We start from the raw sequence: 22006 nt of genomic DNA, 5'->3' as shown, positions 1-22006 counted from the left end.
ATGGGGAAAGAGGGCAACCCTGCAGAGTGCCCCTATTCAGAGTAAAATAATCTGAAATTAATCCATTTGTTTGTTCCACTGCTTCAAGGTAAATGAATCCAACCAATAAATGTACTCCAGAACCCATACATTTCCAAATTTTTTAAAAGATAATCCCATTCTACCATATCAAATGCCTTTTCGGCATCAAGTGAGATGGCAGCGACCAGAGTCTGATCATTCGATACTGACCTCATGATATTGATGAAACGCCTAATGTTATCAGAAGAGCTACGGCCCAGAATAAACCCCACCTGATCTATATGTATAAGAGATGTCATAAATTTACTTAACCGGTTAGCCAAAATGTTTGACAAAATATTTACATCCAGCTGGATCAGGGAAAGTGGACAGTAACTTTTACACTCGCTTGACTCTTTGTCCTTTTTAAGAATCAGACTGATCCGGGCTTGTGTCATGGTTGGGGGAAGATTTCCATTCTTTGATTCTGTCAATTTAGGGGGTTTCCACAAATTTTCTAATATCTTTATCAGTAGACGAAGATGTAGAACTATAGAGATCAAGATAAAACTCTTTAAAGGCATTATTAATATAAATGGCTGAGGTAAAAATTTCATCACCAGCAGATTTTACTGAGGGAATGGTAGAAAAAGACTCTCTCTGCTTTATATATCTAGTCAAAACTTCCCTGCTTTGTCACCCATCTCAAAGTATGACTGTCTTGCCATGAACAACCAAAACTTTTCAATCAGGTCAATTCTCTGAGGCCATCAGATGACATTCGGTGCTTCAGCTCTGCCTCGCCACTTTTAATATTCCCTTCCAACTTCACGAGTTCTCGTGCTTTGTATTTTTTGGTAAGTGAGGCATTACTGTATGATCTGACACTTAAGTGCCTCCAAAGCCACGTTCACAGAGGATACAAAGGATCACTTGGTCTACATATAAACACTGATTTCAGTCTTTAAAATTTTGCAACAGGGATACATTAAAGCACCAACTATATACATTGGCAACATCTCTAAATTCACCAGGACGTGATCTGAGACTAAGATGTTTCCAATTGAGCAATCAACAACAGATGAAATGAGGGACTTAATTATAAAAAAAATTCTAGAATAAATCTTATGGACTGATGAAAAAAATGTATAGTCTCTACCAGATTTCTTCAGAAGTCTCCAAATATCTGTAAGACCAAGATTTTTACACATCCTGTGAAGCGTCAATGTTGCTCTAAGAGGCTTGCACACTTTTGGTTCACTATGATCAAGGACTGACTCCATCAAAAGATTAAAGTCTTCTCCCAAAATTATATCATGAGGGGAGCCAGCAGCTTGCAACATCCCTTCAAGATCAATAAAAAAAGCCCTGATCATCATTAGGTGTGTAATTATTAGCCAAAACCAATCTTTGCCCCTGAAAAATATAATAATTCTCCCTAATTTATCTTTAATCTGTTTGAGAGATTTTAATTGCAGATGTTTATATATCAGTATAATGACTCCCCTGCTCTTACTTGAGCCAGCACTAAAGAAAAAATGTCCACCCCATATCTTCCCAATTTTTTCAGCTTCCTGCCGAGAAAGGTGCATTTCTTGAAGAAACATTATATCATATTTCTTATGCTTAAGAAAATAAATAACCTTCCTTCTTTTTATGGGGAGCCCCAACCCATTCACATTCCATATGGAGAAAGATAAACCACTCATACTTACATTTGATATTTTGATATAATAGCCTAAATATATTTTTAGATTATACAGACCACATTCCAACATTAGTGCAACAATAAAACTCTGAACTCCATAATTACACATTAATGATACCTCAAATCAAGAGGTGTGATGTTAAAGATTTACAGTGTTCACCTTGCAGCTTATCTGTTAAGATAATTGGCTCGCATTCTCCATGGTGGTCTCTTTGCAGTGCTATCAGTGTTTTCTCACTGAAACCCTCCTTCTCCCCATCATGACATGTCTACCTCTGCTCCAGGGGGATTTTTTATTTATCTTATATTGTGCAGCAGCATGTCTTACATGCTCAGCACAGCTTGTCTGTGTATCTTCATACTTGATCTGCTGCAGCGTAACAGATCTATATGGCAAAGACCAAACCTACTAACTTGTCATATCCATTATAATACTTTAAAATATATTCTGAAAGTTGTCATGACAAAGGAAATGTATCATTCTCTGTCTTTGGAGCTATTTAGGGGATATAAACTATGTGCTTCTGGTGCGGATACCTGATCTAGTGTTCATGCCATGTCTTTTTGGGTACCTTGTCTTCATGGTGGTGTTCAAGTGGATTGCGTTCGGACCTGAGGATTCTGGCCATGCTGCCAGCATCCTCATCCACTTCACTGACATATTCTTGTTTGCTCAGAACCCAGACAATCCACCACTTTATCTGGGACAGGTGAGAGACTAATTCTTTATACTGGTTCTTTTACCATTTTTATAATTTATTAAATATTACTGCGATTGCTCATGCATACATTCCCTATATGTAGATGATATGTAGATTGTGTTTGGCACTGCTCTCAGTTCCGGTGCTATTACTAGGAAAACCTCTACACCTCTACTTCAAACACAGGAGGAACTTGAGAACGGTCAGATTATGGAAGCCCCAGTAAGGAAGAAGAATGATTTCATACCTGAATGAACACTCAAGACACTATAAAATAAGATGCATCACTAAAGCTAATATAAATGCATCACACTGGGAAAATGACTTCTTGAGGCACTATTTGGAACTTTAGTTCCTGCAAGAAATCTAAAGATTGTCAATGGTTACTTCAGCAACCCCATTTTAAGTTAAACATTTTGAAGTTCTTGAGCAGGGACTGAAAGCGAAAAGGAACAAAATATTTGCAGAACATAACCGAAAACTGGTGAAAATTAATTTAAATTGTTCCGGAGTGAAAATTTCTCTGCATTTTTAAATGTTGATAACCGGATAATAACTGGTTCATTTTGTTCCAATAATTGTTTTCATGAAAACAAAGTCTAAATGTATTATTACAGTAAATGTTCAAAATTACATCACTTCTTGTTGCCAAAAAAAAAATAGGCTTCTCTCTTTTGAGTTGAACATGACAACCGTGCTTTGATTCTGAAGGAAACCGCTGTATCATACATTTCTTTGCCTTAATGCACATTGTAGATGTAGCCTCTGTGAAATGCTGAAGAACTTTTAGGCAACTATTAATTAATGAATACATGAATTACTGCATATACATGCACGATTAATCCAGATAAAAGGAACTATATTGAGGTAAAAATAAAATTTCTAAGTTGCTTCCAAGTCGTCACTGAATTGTTACATATGACGTATTGATACAGATTAGATGCTGCCGGGCTCTGACCGAAAAGCAGATCTGTTATTAAAAAAAAATATTAAAATAAAATAATTCAGCCCACATATGATTACATGTAGTCCAAATACACCCAAGCAGTGAGGGCCAGATGTATTTTTGGTGATATATTTAATATTAAGAATGCATTTATTAAAAACACTGCTTCACTGGAACACAAGGTTTGGTGAATTTTCACATATGGTTAGTTAAGTTAGTTCTGGTATTGAGATAAATAATTGCATTTAATCCTACTTTCGCACAGTGAAGGCCCCATTTTTGAAAAAGGAACAGGAACCCATGTGTAAAATGTGGGCAGTTTTCTGTATATTACTGGATAATTTGAGTTTCAGAATGAATAGTTTCTACAGCTTAGAGTCAACAAATGGGAGGAAGTTTACAGAAACCCAAGTATACTTTTTATAGTTTCAAATGATCAAGGAAATAGTGATTTCCCATGATATGACTTCTTTTTATGGTTAAAATGTTATTTTTGTCTCAGGTGTTTGTTTTACAAACTGTAAAAAAAAACAAACAAAAAAAATACTAATGCAATGTTTTTTTGTAACTGTACTTGAGAATATTTATATGAACATTTTTTTTTTTTTTTTAGAAGAATATCTCAGCTTTTTAGGTCCATGCAAGTGAATGGTGACCAGAACTTTGAAGGTCTAAAACCACATAGGTAATCATATAAGTAATTCATATAGCTATACTGGTTAAAGCCATATCTTCATAAGTGATATGATTGAGAATCAGAGCAATATTTAAGTCCTTTTTACCATCAACCTCCACTTCCACATTCTTCTTTTGTTTTTGGCGATTCACATTCTTCATGCATCGCCTACTAATGAATGGTCAGGGAGGAGAATTTATAGTAAAAAGGACTTAAATATTGATCCGTTTCTCACACACACATCACTTCTGAAAATATGTATTTAACTACTGGAGTCGTATGGCTAACTTTAATGGTGCCTTTATGTGCTTTTTGAAACTTTCAAATATTGCTACCTATTCACTTGCATTGTATGGACCCACAGAGCTGAAATATTCTTCTAAAATCTTCGTTTGTGCTTTGCAGAAGAAAGACGTACACATCTGGGATCCATAAGGGTGATTAAATGATGAGAGAATTTCCTTTTTAGGTGAACTATCTCTTTAAGGCTGTTTTTTTTTTCATGCATATGGAATAGATATCTGTATTCATCATTTAAATTCATTTCACTTGAATGAATTACCCATTTTAGTTAACCCCTATAATAAAGTATTTATAGAAATGTCATTTTGACATGGCAAATTCCTTTTTTAAAGCATGTTAAAGCATAATATTTCATATCATGTATGGTGAAATATTACAGATCAGTAAAAATTACGTCCGTCTCAGGTAGCACAATAAACCCCCAAAATGAACATGCTCAGATGTAGTTGTGTATTTTACGAAAGAAACTTTAGTAATAACAACAACAACATAGACACAAGCAGTCAAACATCTTGGATATTTACTTTCAACATTTTTTTATTTTCTGATTTTTTTAATGAAAAACGAAACAAAATGAACAATATTTTCTAAAAGTCTTCAGAAAATAATTGCTATTGTGTTGCTACAAGTTGCATTGAAGTAACAGCTTTCCAATGGTAAATAAACAACTTAGCCTAACTGTGTACAACAACCCTTTCAAAAAGTTTAAACAGGACAGGAGAATGAAGGTAAATCAGGAATATGGGATGAGAGCAAGCAAAAGTACAAACAAAGAAAAGTAAAGAGTAAAACCTGTTATTGTGGTGTAATATGTAGTGTCCACAAAAATACAGGCAGCAAGACCTTCAAAAAGGTTGAACTACCAAGATTTGTGTTCGGACCCAAAGAAAGTGTGAGTGAAAGAGAGCATGTGGATCAGTAGGCTGTATGATTAAAATTTCTTCTCTAATGGCACATAAAAAAGTGCTTGCCACTTCATTCTTTGTTGACAGATGAGAACTAGAAAGATGTGCATAATTTTCTTCATCAATCATAATCCTGCTTTACAGCTTATCATTGACACAGACTTCTCTGCGGCATTAGGCCCAAGGTAAAATGTCAGTGGCCACAATCTCTGATCAAATCTTCAAATCCAACTTGGTCTGAATTTTAAAATTACATTTCAAACTCACTCACATAAGTCTTAGATTCTTCTGAAGAAGTCACTTTTGATGAGACCAAATGCCCAGAGCCACACACTGGATGTGTCTGGATCTGTCACATGGGATGAGGGAGAAAAAAATCCACCACTTGTATCTCATGATAAAGACAGCAGAAAAGAACATAACTCATTTCAGACTGTTTTTACCCTTTTAGAACAACACTCATATCCTTCCGACTTGGTCTTCAGCCTCATCCTCCCATTTGTGCACCTGTGAGCTCACTAAGCAGAGCTGTGCAGAGACTGTAAGTGTGCACATTACGATATTCTCTGAATGAGTCTGTCCTCAGTCAGACAAAAGACGGTGCAATAGGACAGGTCAGATATAAAGTTTTCACAGCCATGTCGAGTCACATTCTTACAGCCTCGCAGATCCAACATAGTGAGGGCTGATAATCGCTTCATATAGGATAGACAAGCATCCGTCAACTTATTACAACCTAAAGAGGAAAAAACAGTGAAATAAGTAAGAAGTCTTTTATAAACATTCAAAACACTTGTCAATCAGCAAAATGAAATCTGGGAGTGGCCAACTTTTTTTTTTTTGCCAATCAGAAATGCTGTTGGATTGGGAATCATTTTGCACTTTGGGGTTGACTGACATGTCTTTGGAGGGTAGGTTTTGGAGATGAGGTGTGGCCTAAATCTGTGGCTTAGGCTGCATCCAAAATCATCTTAGTCACGCTGCCCTATCAGTCAATGACTCAACAGACAGCTTTTGCGGTGCACTAAAGGTAACATGTCTATTTAATACAGTCCACCCGAACCACATGATCTATAAAAAATGATCTATAACAAAATCAAGAGAGTTTTGGCAATAACCAAGTGTATATTTAATAACTACAATGCTACTTTCTCACTATAAATGGAATAAAAATTTGGAAAAATTGAATAAAAACTTACATTTATACAAAATTTGGCGATCAACTGCTGCTTTGACAACCATTTTTTTTCGTCAGCTTAACTGCTATGGATACGCACGCATATGATTGTGGGATTTCATAGGCAGTGAAAAATCTATGCTGCCTACAAAACTCAATCAGATAAAGGATTCTTAGTAGATGGGATGTGACATGAACTTTGGATTCAGACATGCCTTGATCCCTTCCTACCTTCTTATATATTTCTTATATATCCTCAGGAGGCAGCATTTTTCTGGTCAAGCAGCCCTAGTCAGGTGGAAGTCACCAAAATGGCTGATGGCTGCAAAATGGTAATTTTTTATCATACTATAAATCGCTACAAAAAATGATCTGCCTATTAATCGGTTATCTGCCTTTTCCACCACCTTATTTATCGGCAATATCCACTATCTGTCAACCTCTAATCTGTAATCTCTGCATTGTACACAAGATAAGCCAATCTATGGATGAAAAAACCAAGGGTACCTGCAAGATTGAGTTGTCTAAGTGTGTTGCGAGTGTTGCAGCCAGAGGCCGTGAGCAGGTTAATGGACTGGTCTGTGATCCCCTGGCAGTGTGACAAATCTAAGCTCCGCAGTGAAGGCATATGTCTGACGATCAACTTCAGGGTAGAGTCACTTAGATCCAAACCAGACAAGCGTAAGGTGAGCAAACCTCTCATCCGACTACGACTTTCACTGCCTGTATGACAGGAGAACATAGAAGTGAGAGTAGAAGAGAGTGAATGGGTTACTTTAGCTTACAAAGTACACACAGTCTCAGAAATGGTACTAATTATGAGCGCCTCACCTGGCAGCATGATAAGGTCTTTTATTTGTGAATCTTTGACGCCCACAGCCCAACAAAGGTCAAGTGTTCGCAAACCCGGACAAATCTGCGAACTTAGCGTGGACACGCATAATGAAGAGCAACCTGACATTAAAAGATCTTTCAGACCTGTAAGAAACATGAGACTTGTAAGCTTTTCAAATACAAAAATCACCTTGTTGCTGCTGGGTTTTGTCTTTTTAGAGCATTCCATACATGAAATCAAGTCTGTTTAGGGCTGTATAAGACAGAGACGTGGTTAAACCATACTTGGAAGGTGATGGATGAGCCAGGCAATCTGTTTCTTTGATACAGGTGTCCAGGAGAGGTTGAGTATCACTGGTTGTCGTTTAATGATGGCTGATACAGCCTGAGCACTTAGTGACCGACAGCGGCTCAGATCTATCCGTGTCCACAAGCGCTTATCACAACACCTACAGCAAAAGAGAACCAAAAAAGTTACTGAATTAGCAAATCAACCAACATCCAAGTTTTCAAAGAGTAGAACAAACACAAAGTATGAAAACACTAACATCCAGTTACAGAAATCACTTTTAAACAAGCACTTTTTTAGCATCAGTGTTGGTTAGAGTGCTGGTAGATTATGGTGCTAGCAACACCAAGATCATGGGTTCGATTACCAGGAAACAAATTGATAAACTGCAGCATTGTTTATCAGTTGGGTTGCTAAGAGACATCTCTGGTAACCGTCAAACCCATGCTAAGCTAACAGTAGCATTGCAGTTTGTTTTCCTTATATGTCATCTTCTGAATATCAGGCAATGGAATGCATTTATTGTCGGAGATACAGTTGAAGTCAGAAATTTACATAAACCTTAGCCAAAAACATTTAAACTTTTCACAATTCCTGACATTTAATCGTAGAAAACATTCCCTGTCTTAGGTCAGTTATTATCACTATATTTTAAGAATGTGAAATGTCAAAATAATAGTAGAGATAATAATGATTTATTTCATCACATTCCCAGTGGGTCAGAAGTTTACATACACACTGTTAGTACTTGGTAGCATTGTCTTTAAATTGTTTAACTTGGGTCAAACTTTTTTGGTAGCCTTCCACACGCTTCTCACAATGTTACTGGAATTTTTGCCCATTCATCCAGACATAACTGGTGTAACGGAGTCAGGTTTGTAGACCACCTTGCTCACACATGCTTTTCAGTTCTGCCCACAAATGTTCTATCGAATTGAGGTCAGGGTTTTGTGATGGCCACTCCACTACCTTGACTTTGTTGTCCTTAAGCCATTTTGCCACAACTTTGGAGGTAAGCTTGTGGTCATTGTCCATTTGGAAGAACCATTTACGACCAGCCTTAACTTCCTGGCTGAGGTCTTGAGATGTTGCTTCAATATATATGGAGTGGTGGTGATGTAGTGGTCTAAACCACATAACTGGTAATCTGGTAATCAGAAGGACACTGGTTCGAGCCCCACAGACACCACCACGCTCTGTAAGTCGCTTTGGATAAAAGCATCTGCCAAATGCATAAATGTAAACGTAAATGTAAATATCAACATCATTTTCCTTCCTCATGATGCCATCTATTTTGTGAAGTGCACCAGTCCCATCTGCAGCAAAGCGCCATCCCACCACATACTGCTGCCACCCCATGCTTCACAGTTGGGTCAGTAAGGTCTTTGTCCCCATGTGCACTTGGAAACTGTAGTTTGACATTATGGCAGTTTTGGAGCAGTGGCTTCTTCCTTGCTGAGCAGCCTTTCGGGTTATTTCGAAATAGGACTCATTTTACTGTGGATATAGATACTCGTCTACACAACGTCCTTTGCTGTGGTTCTGGGATTGATTTGCACTTTTTGCACCAAACTACATTCATCTCTAGGATACAACTTGTCTCCCAAGGATGAACCAGAGGTCCAGTTTCTTTTCCTGAGGTCTTGGCTGATTTCTTTTGATTTTCCCATGATGTCAAGCAAAGAGGCACCGAGTTTGAAGGCAGGCCTTAAAATACATCCCCAGGCACACCTCCAATCCAGTACACCTCCTTTCAGAAGCTAATCGGCTAATTGTCTTAAAGGCTTGACATAATTTTCTGGAATTTTCCAAGTTGATTAAAGGCACAGTTAACTTGGTGTATGTAAACATCTGACCCATCCTCGGCTCCATTGCTGCTTTCTGTAGATTAAAAATGTAGCATTTTGTGATGCTACTGCACTACTCGTTGGAAAATGTAGCTTGTTACTGGAAAAGTGACACTTCAGTGAATATAGTTGAATGACTTTCACACTACTGAAAAATGTAGTCAAGTAGCATCATTACTTTTAGATAACTACTCCTCAACACTGATTAGCATTGCAGAGTTATATGGGTTCCTGTAGCTCAACTGGTAGAGCATGGTAGTAGCAATGACAAGATCATGGGTTTCATTACCAGGAAACACAAACTTATAAATCTATACCCAGAATGCACTAAGTCACTTAGTCTTAAAGCATCTGCGAAATGCATAAATGTAAATGTTGAAGTCAATAAACTCAAAATGACATCATCCGTTAAGAAAGTGAACTCAGCAAGTTAATGTCACTTTTGTATTATTATTATTATTATCATCTTTAATAATAAATATCAGCATATAAACCCTAAAGCCTTGCTCACATTGTCAGTGACTTTAATGCTAGTCTCTGTAATAGGGATGCACCCATATTCCGATATTGGAAATCTCAATAACAGCTGATACCAGTGTTGTTTTTTTTTGCATAATCAGTTAAGAATAACTTTACATTATTGTGTGGATCTAATTGGGTGTGCTCTATAATATGTAAAGAAACACAAACCTCAAACTATATATTATTTCAATATAAAGGTATATCTTATTAAGAAAAACTTTGTTAACAAGTCTACTGGATAATGTAGCAGCAAAATTAACAGTAATTCCAGTAGAAGACATCGGTAGAAAAGCCGTTTGTTTTGTTTTTTATTTGCAATTTGTTTTCAGCTTTTATATGAACTTTAAAGGATTCAGATTCAGATCTCTTTTTTGTTCAATTTAGTTGTTAGATATCAGCTCACTTTTCATTCACAGTTATTTTTGGGAACCCATTCAACTTAAATATTATTATAATTTGTAAACAAATTATAATATTAAAAATAATATATCATAATAGTAATATATAGAAATATATCTCAATTGTGCACTTTTATCATGGATCCACTCTCTCTCTCTTTCACCCTCACTGCCGACACAGCACTCACTCAGGAGTTCACACACCTGCATATCATTAGTGGCTAATCAAGGACAGCATATATATACCCCTGCATTCACACACATTCTTTGTCTGTTCTCATCGATATTATCTCTTAGACTCCAGAACTTTCTATTAGGTCAAACATACCTGTGTCTTCATTATTGCCTGCAAATATCATAAGACTATTGTGAGTTATCGCTTTCATCGTGTCTATACCATATCTGAATATTACTCACCTGCTGTTTGCCACTTTGCTCAACTGGATTTACTCACATGATGTTTACATCACTGTTTCAATCATCTATTCAATAAGCCCTGCTACGGAGTTCAAATGGTTGCCTCCGTGATTCTCTCCGTGACACCTTTACATATTAAACCTGCACGCAAAGCTGTGAAGGCTAAAAGTAGGTACGCACAGGTGTAAACAGAGCAGCGCCATTCACTGATGTGCCGGAGCTGCAGGTGCATTTTATATATTTACTTATAAAACACAGCCTTTTGTGATTCACAGAGCTATTGCACATCTTCAAGTGGCTTTGAATAAAATGCATGAGTCATATGAATTACTTTGTGTTTTCATGGTTCATTTATGTAATTTTTTGAGCTTGACAGTAACGAATATGACTAAAACACAGTATCTGATTTGGATCGGGCTTGTCGTACCGATACCCATTCCGTTTAAAAATGTCAGTATCGGAGCTGATACCAATCCACATATTGGATCGTGCATCCCTACTCCGTTACTAGTAGGCGTTTCCTATTGCTCCCGCTCTAATGTTATTGGTAAGCAACACAACTGGCCATTGCTGTAGAAAATACAGTTCTACACTGGGTCTAAACATTTTGTGATTGGATCACAAAAAACACATATGTAGTCAAAAACGCATGTGAGGTGTAAACGCTAATCCGTCCTGTAAGCATCCCGGCAGCAGTGAAGCGCCACCCCTCACCTGTCAATTAACCACTGCACTAAAACAAGACTTTAAACTTTGCAGGTTATGATCAGCTTTAAAAAAAAAAAAATAACCACCCGATCGTACAAAAAAATAAAGCGGATACATACACAATCATGAGAGATTCACAGATCTTATTCAGTGTGTCTGATATCAACACAGATGGGAAGCACCAACACCTGAAGCTCCTTTAATACAGGTAATACATTAACATAATGGATAATTCTGCTTGACATTTTGTGTTTGTGCTTAGATTAAATTTCAACCGCATCTGGGAGAAAATAACTTTTTTTTGCGCTTTCTTTGTGTTTTCCGACTTTGTTACACTTTAACATCATGCGGTTACACACTGACCTAGTGGCTGGTGATCAGATCATCCGAGACGCATCATATACCAGGTGGAAACAGGGTCTAAGATATCAGTCATTTTATCCTGACATGGTATTCCATGCATCATTTTATTATTATTATATTCAGGTATATGTTTAAAGACAAATGATACAAAAAAGTAAAATCGATGATAAATTTCAACCATCTTCTACCTTGCTAGCACTTGACTCCAGTCTCTCAAACAAGATGTATGAGGTGAGCTACGCGGTCTTCACTTCTATTAGTTGTCACTGCATGACATCGCTCCACATTTTCATGAAGTTAAACTTCTCAACTTTGTTGCGTCTCTTAACACATCCACATCCTATCACAAATATTCACTCATGTCTCTGGAAGTCGCCAGCTCTCATTGAAAATGAAATGGTCTCCAGTTGCTCTGTGGCTGAGTCGCTGAATTTGTGAATGGGGCTTAATAAGCACCCTGAAATTATCAAACCCTTGACCAAAAGGCTATTAAGATCAAATTAAACTGTAAAACGGTTAACTCTAAATTTTCTAAAGACAGTTATATCCTAACATTTATTAAAATGTATTAATTTCCCTTAAGATAGCACAATGAAATGTATTTTTTTACAATTAGAGAAATGATTTGCCTGATAGAATGTTTTAAAATTGATACATCATAAATTTTCCTTGATTAAGGCAGTTGATCTGCCGATAAGCTATAGCTGGGTTTTGATAAAGCTTTCCTGATTCGATTCAATTCCGATTAGCAAGCTCTCAATTCGATTCTGATTAAAGTCTATATATATATATATATATCTATTCATATGTTATTTTAGAATTTTCCTTTTGCTTACATATGAAAGAAATTCTCTCCCAACTAATTCTGTTAATTATGCAGGGGACCTTCTAACTAGGAACATTATGAAAACATTAATTGTATTTTAATAGTCTTTCATCATTTTGGATTTTAAAAGAAAATGTACAAATACATGTATTCAATGAATAAATATGATATTTAATATGTAATTTTTTGTTACATGATTATCGTTTAATTGAATAATGTGTACTATTTACAAGTATTTACATTGATTTGCTAAACGTGCTAAAAAACGGTACTGTCTCCAAGATTTTTTTAAGTCTTTTTTTTTTCTCTCTTTAAATTAACACATTTTAACAAGAGAGACTCAAACGGCTTTATCTTGGGCTGATTTGGACCAAAAACCTAATTGAGATTATAAAATAAAATAAAAATAAGAGATTTGAACTATGATAAGATATACATAAAACAAAAGTGTGCTATTCCTTTTAACCCAAATCAAACCATGTTTTGCCCATGCTTTGCGGTCAGGGAGGGTGGTCACACTTGAGCAAACAGCTTGCACGTGCCATGCGCTGCTCTACGGAGCTCTGTTCTGAGCACACGTGAGGTGATACTGTCTGTGCTCCCTCCACGAATCTCATCTCATGCACAGAATAATGGATGTGTTGCATTCAACTGTAGTTACAGCACTCTAAATTCACTTTAACTGGCCTCTACAAGTTACTATACAATTACAAATCTAAAATCTTACACCAGGTTGTTTTGTGGACAGAAGCTGAGATAAGAGCATTTTACCCTATTGGAATTCATAGGCAATGATGCATACAAATTACGAAATTATTAGAGAAATATTACTTATAATATTAATTAAATAATAATAATAGGGTTGTTGTTATTAGTTATTACATTTGTAATTAGGGCTCAACATTAAGGCTTGTTTTTTTATTTTGGCCAGACAAATAAACTAATTGAAACAAAATAACCAGCTATATTTGTGATATTGTCTAGGCCTGTGCCAAATATTACAAAGTTAATATTCTTAATAATAATCCAGAGTGCATAACAGTATAATTCGCTAGTGTTGAACATGCATGTGTTTTGAGAACGCTCGTGGTGATACGTATAGGTGCATGGATGGTCAAATACATAAAAAAATTCCACCAAAATGCCGTCTTGGTGAGGTATTCATGTAAACCTGCGAGTTGTGTCTAAAGTGAACGTAAACAGCGGGTGGGAAAGCGGATTTGTATCAAACTATCAGACTTGTAAGTGTAAATGTAAACTAATAGACCTGCTGCTGTCTAGTGTTATATTACTCAAACAACCATAACAAGAAAAAGAGAAAACACTCACTGTTCTTGACTGGATTTAGTAGCTTTAAGAAGTATTTTAATAATACAGTGAAGACCAGAAGTACAATTGCATTTCATTCTGAATGTTTACTTGAATACTTGAAACTGCTGTTAAAAGCACGGTTTTCTTAATTTGTATTTTTTGTTCTATCATTTTGAATCCATTTGGATTCATTGCCTTTTACTTTATTTCAAATGGATCACTAGTCTTGAATAAATACTTGAGAACTTGAAACAATTCTTACATGGTTAACAAATTAGTGTTATTATTTGTTGTGGTATTGAAGCTGATATCAAGTGTCATCAAATTAAAATGACATTTCCCCCGCTGAAAGAGCGGAATCCTTTAGGAAACACTGGCATACAGTAAAAGATCGATCTTGGGATTTTAAGAATCTATATCGAGATTGTTTTAATGATGCATCGGAAAATCTACATTTTTACCCAACCTACGAGCGTTGGCCCAATAAAATGCTTTACACTACTTGAGGTTGACATTTTTTCCTTATTTTGATAAACTGACCTGGATATTTTCTGGCCAGTTTATATAAAAATATAGTTTATTTGATAAAAAGGATCTGTCTATGCTTTAACTTTGATGAACTTTTCTTACAAGTTGGCACTTACCATTTATACCAAGCTTTGCAGACTCTCATACACACAGCCAAGTCTGTCCGGCACAAGTACCGGAACACTGACACCCAAATATCCTTTTCACAGCCTCGCTCGTTTCCTACGTCACGGAATGAGGGATGAGAGAGGAGGGAGGGAGGAGAGCAAGTGGTGATGGCAGGAGGTGGTGGAGAAACAGATAAACGAGAAGATATTGAGGAAGGTGATGCCGTGTCTCTCTCTCGACCGTCATGACTGGGGTTTCGCCTCGAGAGTCGACCTTTGGACTGAGAAAGGCCATTACCAGCAGGTGTCGAGATGCTGCTGTTTTTGAGTCGATTCCTGGGCAGTGACTTGCGCTGAATGAAGCCAGGAGTGCTGGGTGTGCGTGTAGACACAGCAGCCTCCAGTTTGGGCACAATGGAGCCAGGGTCACGTTTGGCTTTTGGGGGGCGCTGGAGTGTCACAGTCAGGTAAGAGTCATTGAGCAGGTCATCATTCAAGTCTGAGACAAGTAAGACAGGTGGGTCGGTATCAGAGTTTGACTGGTTCTCCCCATCATCATCTTCCTCTCCATCATCTAAGTCTTCCATCTCCTCGTCCTCCCCATCAATGTCCTGTTCCTCGCTATCTTCGTCATCATCTTCATCGTAGTAGTTTTCGCCTCTACGTCTTCGTCTTCGAGAACGATGCTCCTTATCTAACCTTCCCAGATGCCTCTCCTCATCACTGTCATCCTCATCCACCTCCTCATCATGTTCTTCATCATCATCATCATCATCATCATCATCATCTTCGTCCTCTGTTTCATAGCGTTGTCGTTTCATTTGAGTTCCTCCTCTTAACCTAACCCGACCCCCTCTCTCGGCCCTTGCCCCAAGTCCCCGTCTCATTTTCAGTGAACTTGTTGCCAAGCTGCCTCCCCCTCTTTGTCTAGAGCTCCTCCAAACACCTCGCCTACCAGCTCCATAGCCTCGGCGGGATGAAGAGACCCCACCCCTTGAGTGGATCGCCTTCTTCCCATTATCTCCATCCTCATCATCACTGCCGGAATCATCATCAGGGTCCATTCCATGCCGCCGGTAGATCTTAGCCACTCGAGGATCAAGAGATGAGGACTTACGTTTCTGAAAGAGAGGAGAATCCTTAAGCTGGGAGTCATTTTACAGGATAAAATGTTGTTTTTGTTGCAGGGGCACCTAGGGGTTAAATTGGGATTTCTGAAGAGGGGGAACCCTAAAGAACTGCCCCAATTGATCAATTTGTTTGCTCTTTCACTTTTGTGTGGAGTCAGTGAGGACAACATAATAGAAAGACATCAAGACAGACCCAAATGTATTTCCTTCACAAAAAGAATATGTACACAAATTTAATACATGTGTTTTCACTCCTTCCGATTTTATCTGTAAAACAGAGATCAAAGAACACATCTTAATATGAGCTTGAAAGAACAGTGAATAACACACAAGGATCACTGAATGAAATCACTCAAGCTTGCTTGATTTAGAAGGCCTCAGTCAGTCCGAGCAGTGATGGGGCACGATGATGATGATGAAACAGAGCAGGGTGGGCCAAAGAGAGAGAGAGAGAGGCAGACAAAACAAGAGGAATGAAACGAGGGATTTAGTGCAAGAGGACGAGGACAAAAGCACAAGGAACAAGGTTCCCTCTAATTTTGTTTGTTTCTGAGCAAAATGCACATGATTTCAGACAGATTCTGTTCCATACTTAAAAATCTACGGACATTCGGATAGACTCCAGTACAATGCCTATACATGTAGCTCAGATTCAAGAAATCTCTAGCTTTTTCCCCAATACATTTCTGAGTCTATCTTCAGTGTTTTTTCCTTTGCAGATTAGAGGGAACACTGAGGGAAAGTGAGATGCAAGAGAGAAACAGAGGAGAAGACAAAGGAAGAGCGGATGTGCTTGCAGCTGCAGTGGCGTGAGCAAGGCGGTGCCTCTCACCCTCTTCCGTAGCCGCTGCTCAGGGGCTGCTGCCCGTTTTGGGAGCGACCCATGGGAGAGAGAAGAGGGGGGCTGCCCGACCCCGTGCCATTCCCTGCCCTCGCCCCCTCGCCCCCCTGACCCATCCTGTGCCATGATGTCATCACCGCTGTCTGACGACTGGCACACAGGAAAACAAGCATTACTGTTGCACATGCAGACCAGCGTGTTTACGAAACGGTAAGCTCTCAACTTGCATCTTTTTCCTTGATGTGAGTGTTGGAATGAGTGTACGTATGCAGGCCTGCAAAAGCTAGCATTAGAACAAAAGCTCAACGCTTCCTTGATTTGAAAGGCCTGAATTTTTGTTCAAGCAAGAGGGGCAGAAACCCTCTCTTGAAAAACTTTTAAATTGTGTGTGTGTGTCCACGTGTAAGTATTTGTGCTACCTCAGATTCTGTGTCTTTTCCAAAAACACATTTGGGACACTCCCAGCAGCTAGGCAGGTCTTTGTTAACCACTCCATCACCTGACACCTACAGAAAAAGGAGATAACACATTTTATATATATATATATATATATATATGCTCTGTGTAGTGGCCAAGAGTTGGTTTGCATTTATACTTCTGCATTGGTGTCTGCATCATTTTGCGATTACACAGTCAAAATACTAATTATACAATTATAAATAAACAAAAGCAATATAATTAATGGATTCAAAAGTATTTATTAAATGATTGTATGTATGTGAACATGATGAAATTTAAGTAGACTACATATTTATTATACATGTTGCCTGTATAACAGGGAGCAAATAAATGAGAACAATATTGTATGCTTGCTCATGAGTTAATAAATAATACTATTAATAATAAATATGTTCTGTGCTGAAAAAATAAATCATCAAATTAATTAATAACTATACCTCACTTGTCAAAAACTAAAGGTGTGTCTTTTTAAAGACTTTACAATGCATATAGGCAATATAACCAACTCTAATCTGGTGTTTTTTAATTTGCTGACAAATTAAAATAATATTTAAATAATTTAAGTAAAATGTGACGCTACCTCAGATAACGATTTTTCATCCAAGGGGGCAGTCTCTGGTTATAAAGTAAACTAATAACAGCTGTTGTGGTCTCAGTCGATGCAACGCGCAGTTACATTTTTAAAGAGGTGCACGTCAGCCTAAGGCGTAGGTTACAGTATAGGTTCAATGCAGAAGTATAAATCGGACTATCTACAACAGTCAATAGAGCGCAACAGTGAAAGCCCCATTTTCAGCGGCTTGGAGTATGCAAGTGTTTTCCCATTCATTCTCTCCACAGGCATTTAAAGAATATGATGATTCAATAATAGACATAAGCCTTGAACCAAACAGACATCTCTGACATTCATCAAAACATTTGATTTAAAACAAAAAATTTATTTGAATATCTGAAATTTGTATTTGAAGGTACTTTGTATATGACCAATCTCATGAAGCATTCTGAAATGATCTACCCGAATCAGCAATGATGAAATAATATAAAAGAAAGCTATGAATAGTTAATATAACACTGATATCATTCGGTGCTCATGGTAGGTCTGTGTTTTTCAACATTGAAGTAACCTATCAATATACACACAATGGACCTCATTCATGAAACACAAGTAGAACAAATTTTTGTGTAAATAATTCGTAAAGCCGGTCTGACGTAAATTAAGATTCATTAAATTTTTTTCAAAACGTTAGTTGTACTAACAAAATGTATACCTGCTACCAACCATGTGCAAATCGTGCACAAGACAAACTGCCATGACTACATTTGATAGAAGTAAAATTAAAATTAAATTTAAATAAGTTAAAAAAAATTAACCTTAAAAAAATAACAAATAATAAAAAAGCTTTTATTTACAAACGTTTCTTTGCTGCTTGCATTTATTTTTTCAAAGTACAGTTTCTCTCCCTCCCCCCCCAACTCTGCTATTTCCACCAGAAGTTCTTGACATGGGTTTGTGTTTGACATGACTGGCTGGTCATTTGATATAAGCTTTATTATTTATATTTCATCATTTATAATAGGCATCGGTAAAAATCGCATTTATTTGCATTTTCAGTGGTAAAACCAATAATGAACACATTGCAGGCAGGCGCATAAACAATACACAGTTAGGCATGTAGTGAAATGCTTATTTCAACTGTCTGTGACATAAAATAGAATTAAAATACAATAGAATAGAAAATAGAAATTACAATGTATTTAAAAAAAAGAAAATATAAAGGAAAGTAAGTATAGATCATACTGGCTTATTCACGTAAATGGGCTTTCCTCTCTCATTCAGCTTAAAGCCAAAATGTTCCCATACCGGAGCTGTGGAATGAAGCTTATCTGACAAACGTTCTTGCTGGAATTATGTAGTTATCAAAAAAAACACCTCTTAAAACAGCTATTAGCCTTGAGTAATGCATAATCTTCACCTGCTGCTGTTCACTCTGCATGTGTGGAGGAGCTGCCTGTCTGAGCCCTGCCTCCGAAACAGAGCAGATGAGAGGAAAGAAGCAGTGCGACTGGCTAAAATGTTGGTGACATTAATTCTTATGTAAACAAATGTCAACACAAAAGGGCAATATCGACATCAGCAAAAATGATTGAGGTCATGTCCATCTATCGTACGATATGTTGATAACGTAATTATCGTGACAGGCCTACGTTTGGAATTCACTAACATACACAATCTGGGGAATACGAAGCGTTCGTGAATTTCAAAACGGAACTTTTTCTGGAAGATCCATTTTCCACAGAAATTACTCTAAATAATTTTGTATATTTACGAAAATTTTCATGAATGAGGCCCAATGAGAATGAATCTCTTTAATGCTTCTGGAGAAGTGGAGTAAAATGCTGTCCGTGGTAATACAGAGGAGTATTTGTACCTTCAAACAGCTTGGATGTGCTATCTGAGCACAGTTGGAGCACTCCATGAGCTCTTCACTAGTCTCCTGGTTACCCTCCCCACAGAGCTCACATACAGCAGACAGTGGCAAACCAGGCTACGAAGAGACAAAGTTAACATAGTCCAAAGACAAGAAAGGACACTGTCAACACAAACACAGTCTTCAACTCACAGCGAGACACTGCCGGAGAACACAGGTCTGTTTGAGTTTGCCAGGACCACCAAACTTCTTCATGTCTCTGCAGAAGTTGCAGTCACCACACTCAGTACGCAGACATGCCTCACAGCGTTTACAGCGTACACGCCGTCGCCGCAAGACCGACATATTGGAGGCTGGTTTCACTGGACGTGGAACAACAGGTGTGGTTGCCAGTTTGGGACGAATAATGGGTGGAGGGAGAGGAGGGGGCTGGTACCAGGAGGGCTTAAGAGAAGGACAAAGGAAATTAACTGTACTCACTGCATTGACAAATATGTAGAAACCTGTAAAAAGATTTAATTGCGAGATGCCAAATAACCTGTTGCCAAATTCAATACATCATAGTGAAAGACACCAAAAGAAAAACAACTTAATTCCTCCTTAAATTGAAAAAGGTTTAAAAGGTTAACTCACCCAAAAATTTTAATTCTGTTGTCATTTATTAACCCTCTTGTCATTTCAAACCTTTAAGTCCATAAAAGAAATTATAATAATAATAATTTAAAGGAACAAAAGTCAGTAAAGAAACAAATTCTCACCCTCTTCGGCCATCTGACAATAGGTTTTCCAGTATAGGATAGTTTGGGGATGTCATTGGCATGTTCTTTCAATAATGCCTGACAAGGAAAGAAAACACATTCATCAGCTTTCAAAAAGCATGGGCAAACTGGAATAATTCCAAGTCACATTTATATATAACTTGTGAAGCAGCTTTACACATACAGGCAAGTGCAATAGAAGAATCACTTTCATAAATAAGAGATGCAAGACAAACTGGGTGCGAGTACTCACCCGTATATCATGCAGCAGGGCAGCAGCATTGTGTATTCCTGAAGGGACACATTTCTTATGAGCAGGCAGAGACTCCAGCTTCCCCACCAGATTCCACAGCCCCTCCAGCTCAAAAGGGGTCAAGTGAACTTTCAATCCTGGCCCAATGGGAGGAGAGGGAGCATCATCATCTCTCTCCTCTTTAACATGGCCATTTAGTACCTCACCACCCGAGCTTTCCCATTTCAAGCCTGTGTGTATGAGTGTAAAGAGATAGAGAGAACATTTCCCATTTGTGATCAGTACAAGCCATATATTGAATCTATGAGCATTTGAATGTATTGTTAATCTACTGACCGATGCCCAGAGAGTATTTCTGGAACTCAGGGATGAGGTAGGAGGTGTTGGTCATGCTGTAAAGATAACGCTCCAACACGTACCAGCCCATCTCATAATAAAATGGATAACGGAACTTAGCTGGCACCTGAGGAAGGACCAGAGATGATGATAAATTATCTATAAACCCAATCATTATTTGAGGCTGTCTTTAGGTAAATCTCACCAAGAAAAGACCAGGTCATACTTCACCACAAAGTGAACAAAGCAGCACAAATTAAACTACAATAAGTATTTGTAGTACTAATACACACTGCCTGGCCAAAAAATAGTTTACTCTAAAAATAGCATATTCTAATATTTAGTTGGACCACCTTTAGCTTTGATTATGGTGTGCATTCGTCACGACATCGATTCGACAACCTTATAAAATGTCTCAACATTTATTTTCATCCAGAGTTGCATTAATTTTTGGCCGAGATTTTGTATTGATGATGGGAAAGTCGAACCACTCCATAAAGTCTTCTCCAGCACATTCCAAAGACTTTCAATGGGGTTAAGGTCAGGACACTGTGGTGGCCAATTCATGTGTAAAAATTATTTCTCTAGAGCCCGACCAATATGGGCTTTTTGAGACCGATATCCATACCGATTTTATTCACAGATTACCGATATGGTGGCCAATATAGTTATATAGTGATATGACCATGCAAAGGTACTCTGAAGGCTGCTTTCTTAAACAAAATGTTTTATCAAAGAATATTTTACATTATTATCGTCACCTTCCTAAAATAATGTCCCAAGTCATTTTTGGACAAAATGTTTTTTTTTTGCCTTTTTTTTTGTGTTTTCTGAAAAAATGACTTAGGACATTATTTTAGGAAGGTGACGTTATTAACAAATTCTAGAAATTAAGACTTCAGTAAATAAAGAATAAATAAAAATACAATAAATAGCTTAAAATACATCAGCACTGTATGTTTAATATCAGTCCAATGTTGACCATTAAAATTAATTCAAATAAAATAAATACCAAAATAAAAATCAGTACTGTATGTTTTGCATCAATCAAATGCTGACAATTTTAAAACAGCAGTGGTGTTACACCGTATTCTGCTATACAATTTCAGGGGAAACTTTCAACAGTGGAACACCAGAATTTTAAATATTACATTTTATAAATGCAATGACTAGTATTGTTCAGTTGAAGGGTGTACCAAACTGTGAATCCTGAACAAAACAGTTCGGTGAATAC

At 37.4% G+C, this 22006-nt stretch overlaps 1 protein-coding gene across 6 annotated transcripts in view; it reads right to left on the bottom strand.

The window, feature by feature from the left end:
• Positions 1-4859: 4859 nt before the first annotated feature.
• The window catches only part of LOC127644224 (lysine-specific demethylase 2A-like), a 43040-nt gene continuing 25893 nt past the window's right edge, over positions 4860-22006 (bottom strand). For 5 of the 6 annotated variants that reach the window (XM_052127292.1, XM_052127293.1, XM_052127295.1 and 2 more), the window contains 12 exons: positions 20773-20899; positions 20437-20666; positions 20184-20261; positions 19618-19869; positions 19426-19542; positions 16957-17043; positions 16529-16687; positions 14576-15687; positions 7536-7699; positions 7248-7394; positions 6924-7139; positions 4860-5975 (listed from right to left, as the gene is read on the bottom strand). In XM_052127292.1, coding sequence (XP_051983252.1) covers positions 5794-5975; positions 6924-7139; positions 7248-7394; positions 7536-7699; positions 14576-15687; positions 16529-16687; positions 16957-17043; positions 19426-19542; positions 19618-19869; positions 20184-20261; positions 20437-20666; positions 20773-20899 — 2871 coding nt within the window. In that variant the 3' untranslated portion in view covers positions 4860-5793. The remainder of the gene's footprint in view (positions 5976-6923; positions 7140-7247; positions 7395-7535; positions 7700-14575; positions 15688-16528; positions 16688-16956; positions 17044-19425; positions 19543-19617; positions 19870-20183; positions 20262-20436; positions 20667-20772; positions 20900-22006) is intronic. The other variant, XM_052127294.1, reaches the window with a different exon arrangement.

The sequence above is a fragment of the Xyrauchen texanus genome, chromosome 5, assembly GCF_025860055.1.
Source record: "Xyrauchen texanus isolate HMW12.3.18 chromosome 5, RBS_HiC_50CHRs, whole genome shotgun sequence".
Lineage (NCBI taxonomy): Eukaryota > Metazoa > Chordata > Actinopteri > Cypriniformes > Catostomidae > Xyrauchen > Xyrauchen texanus.
This window is presented reverse-complemented; position numbering and strand designations above follow the sequence as displayed.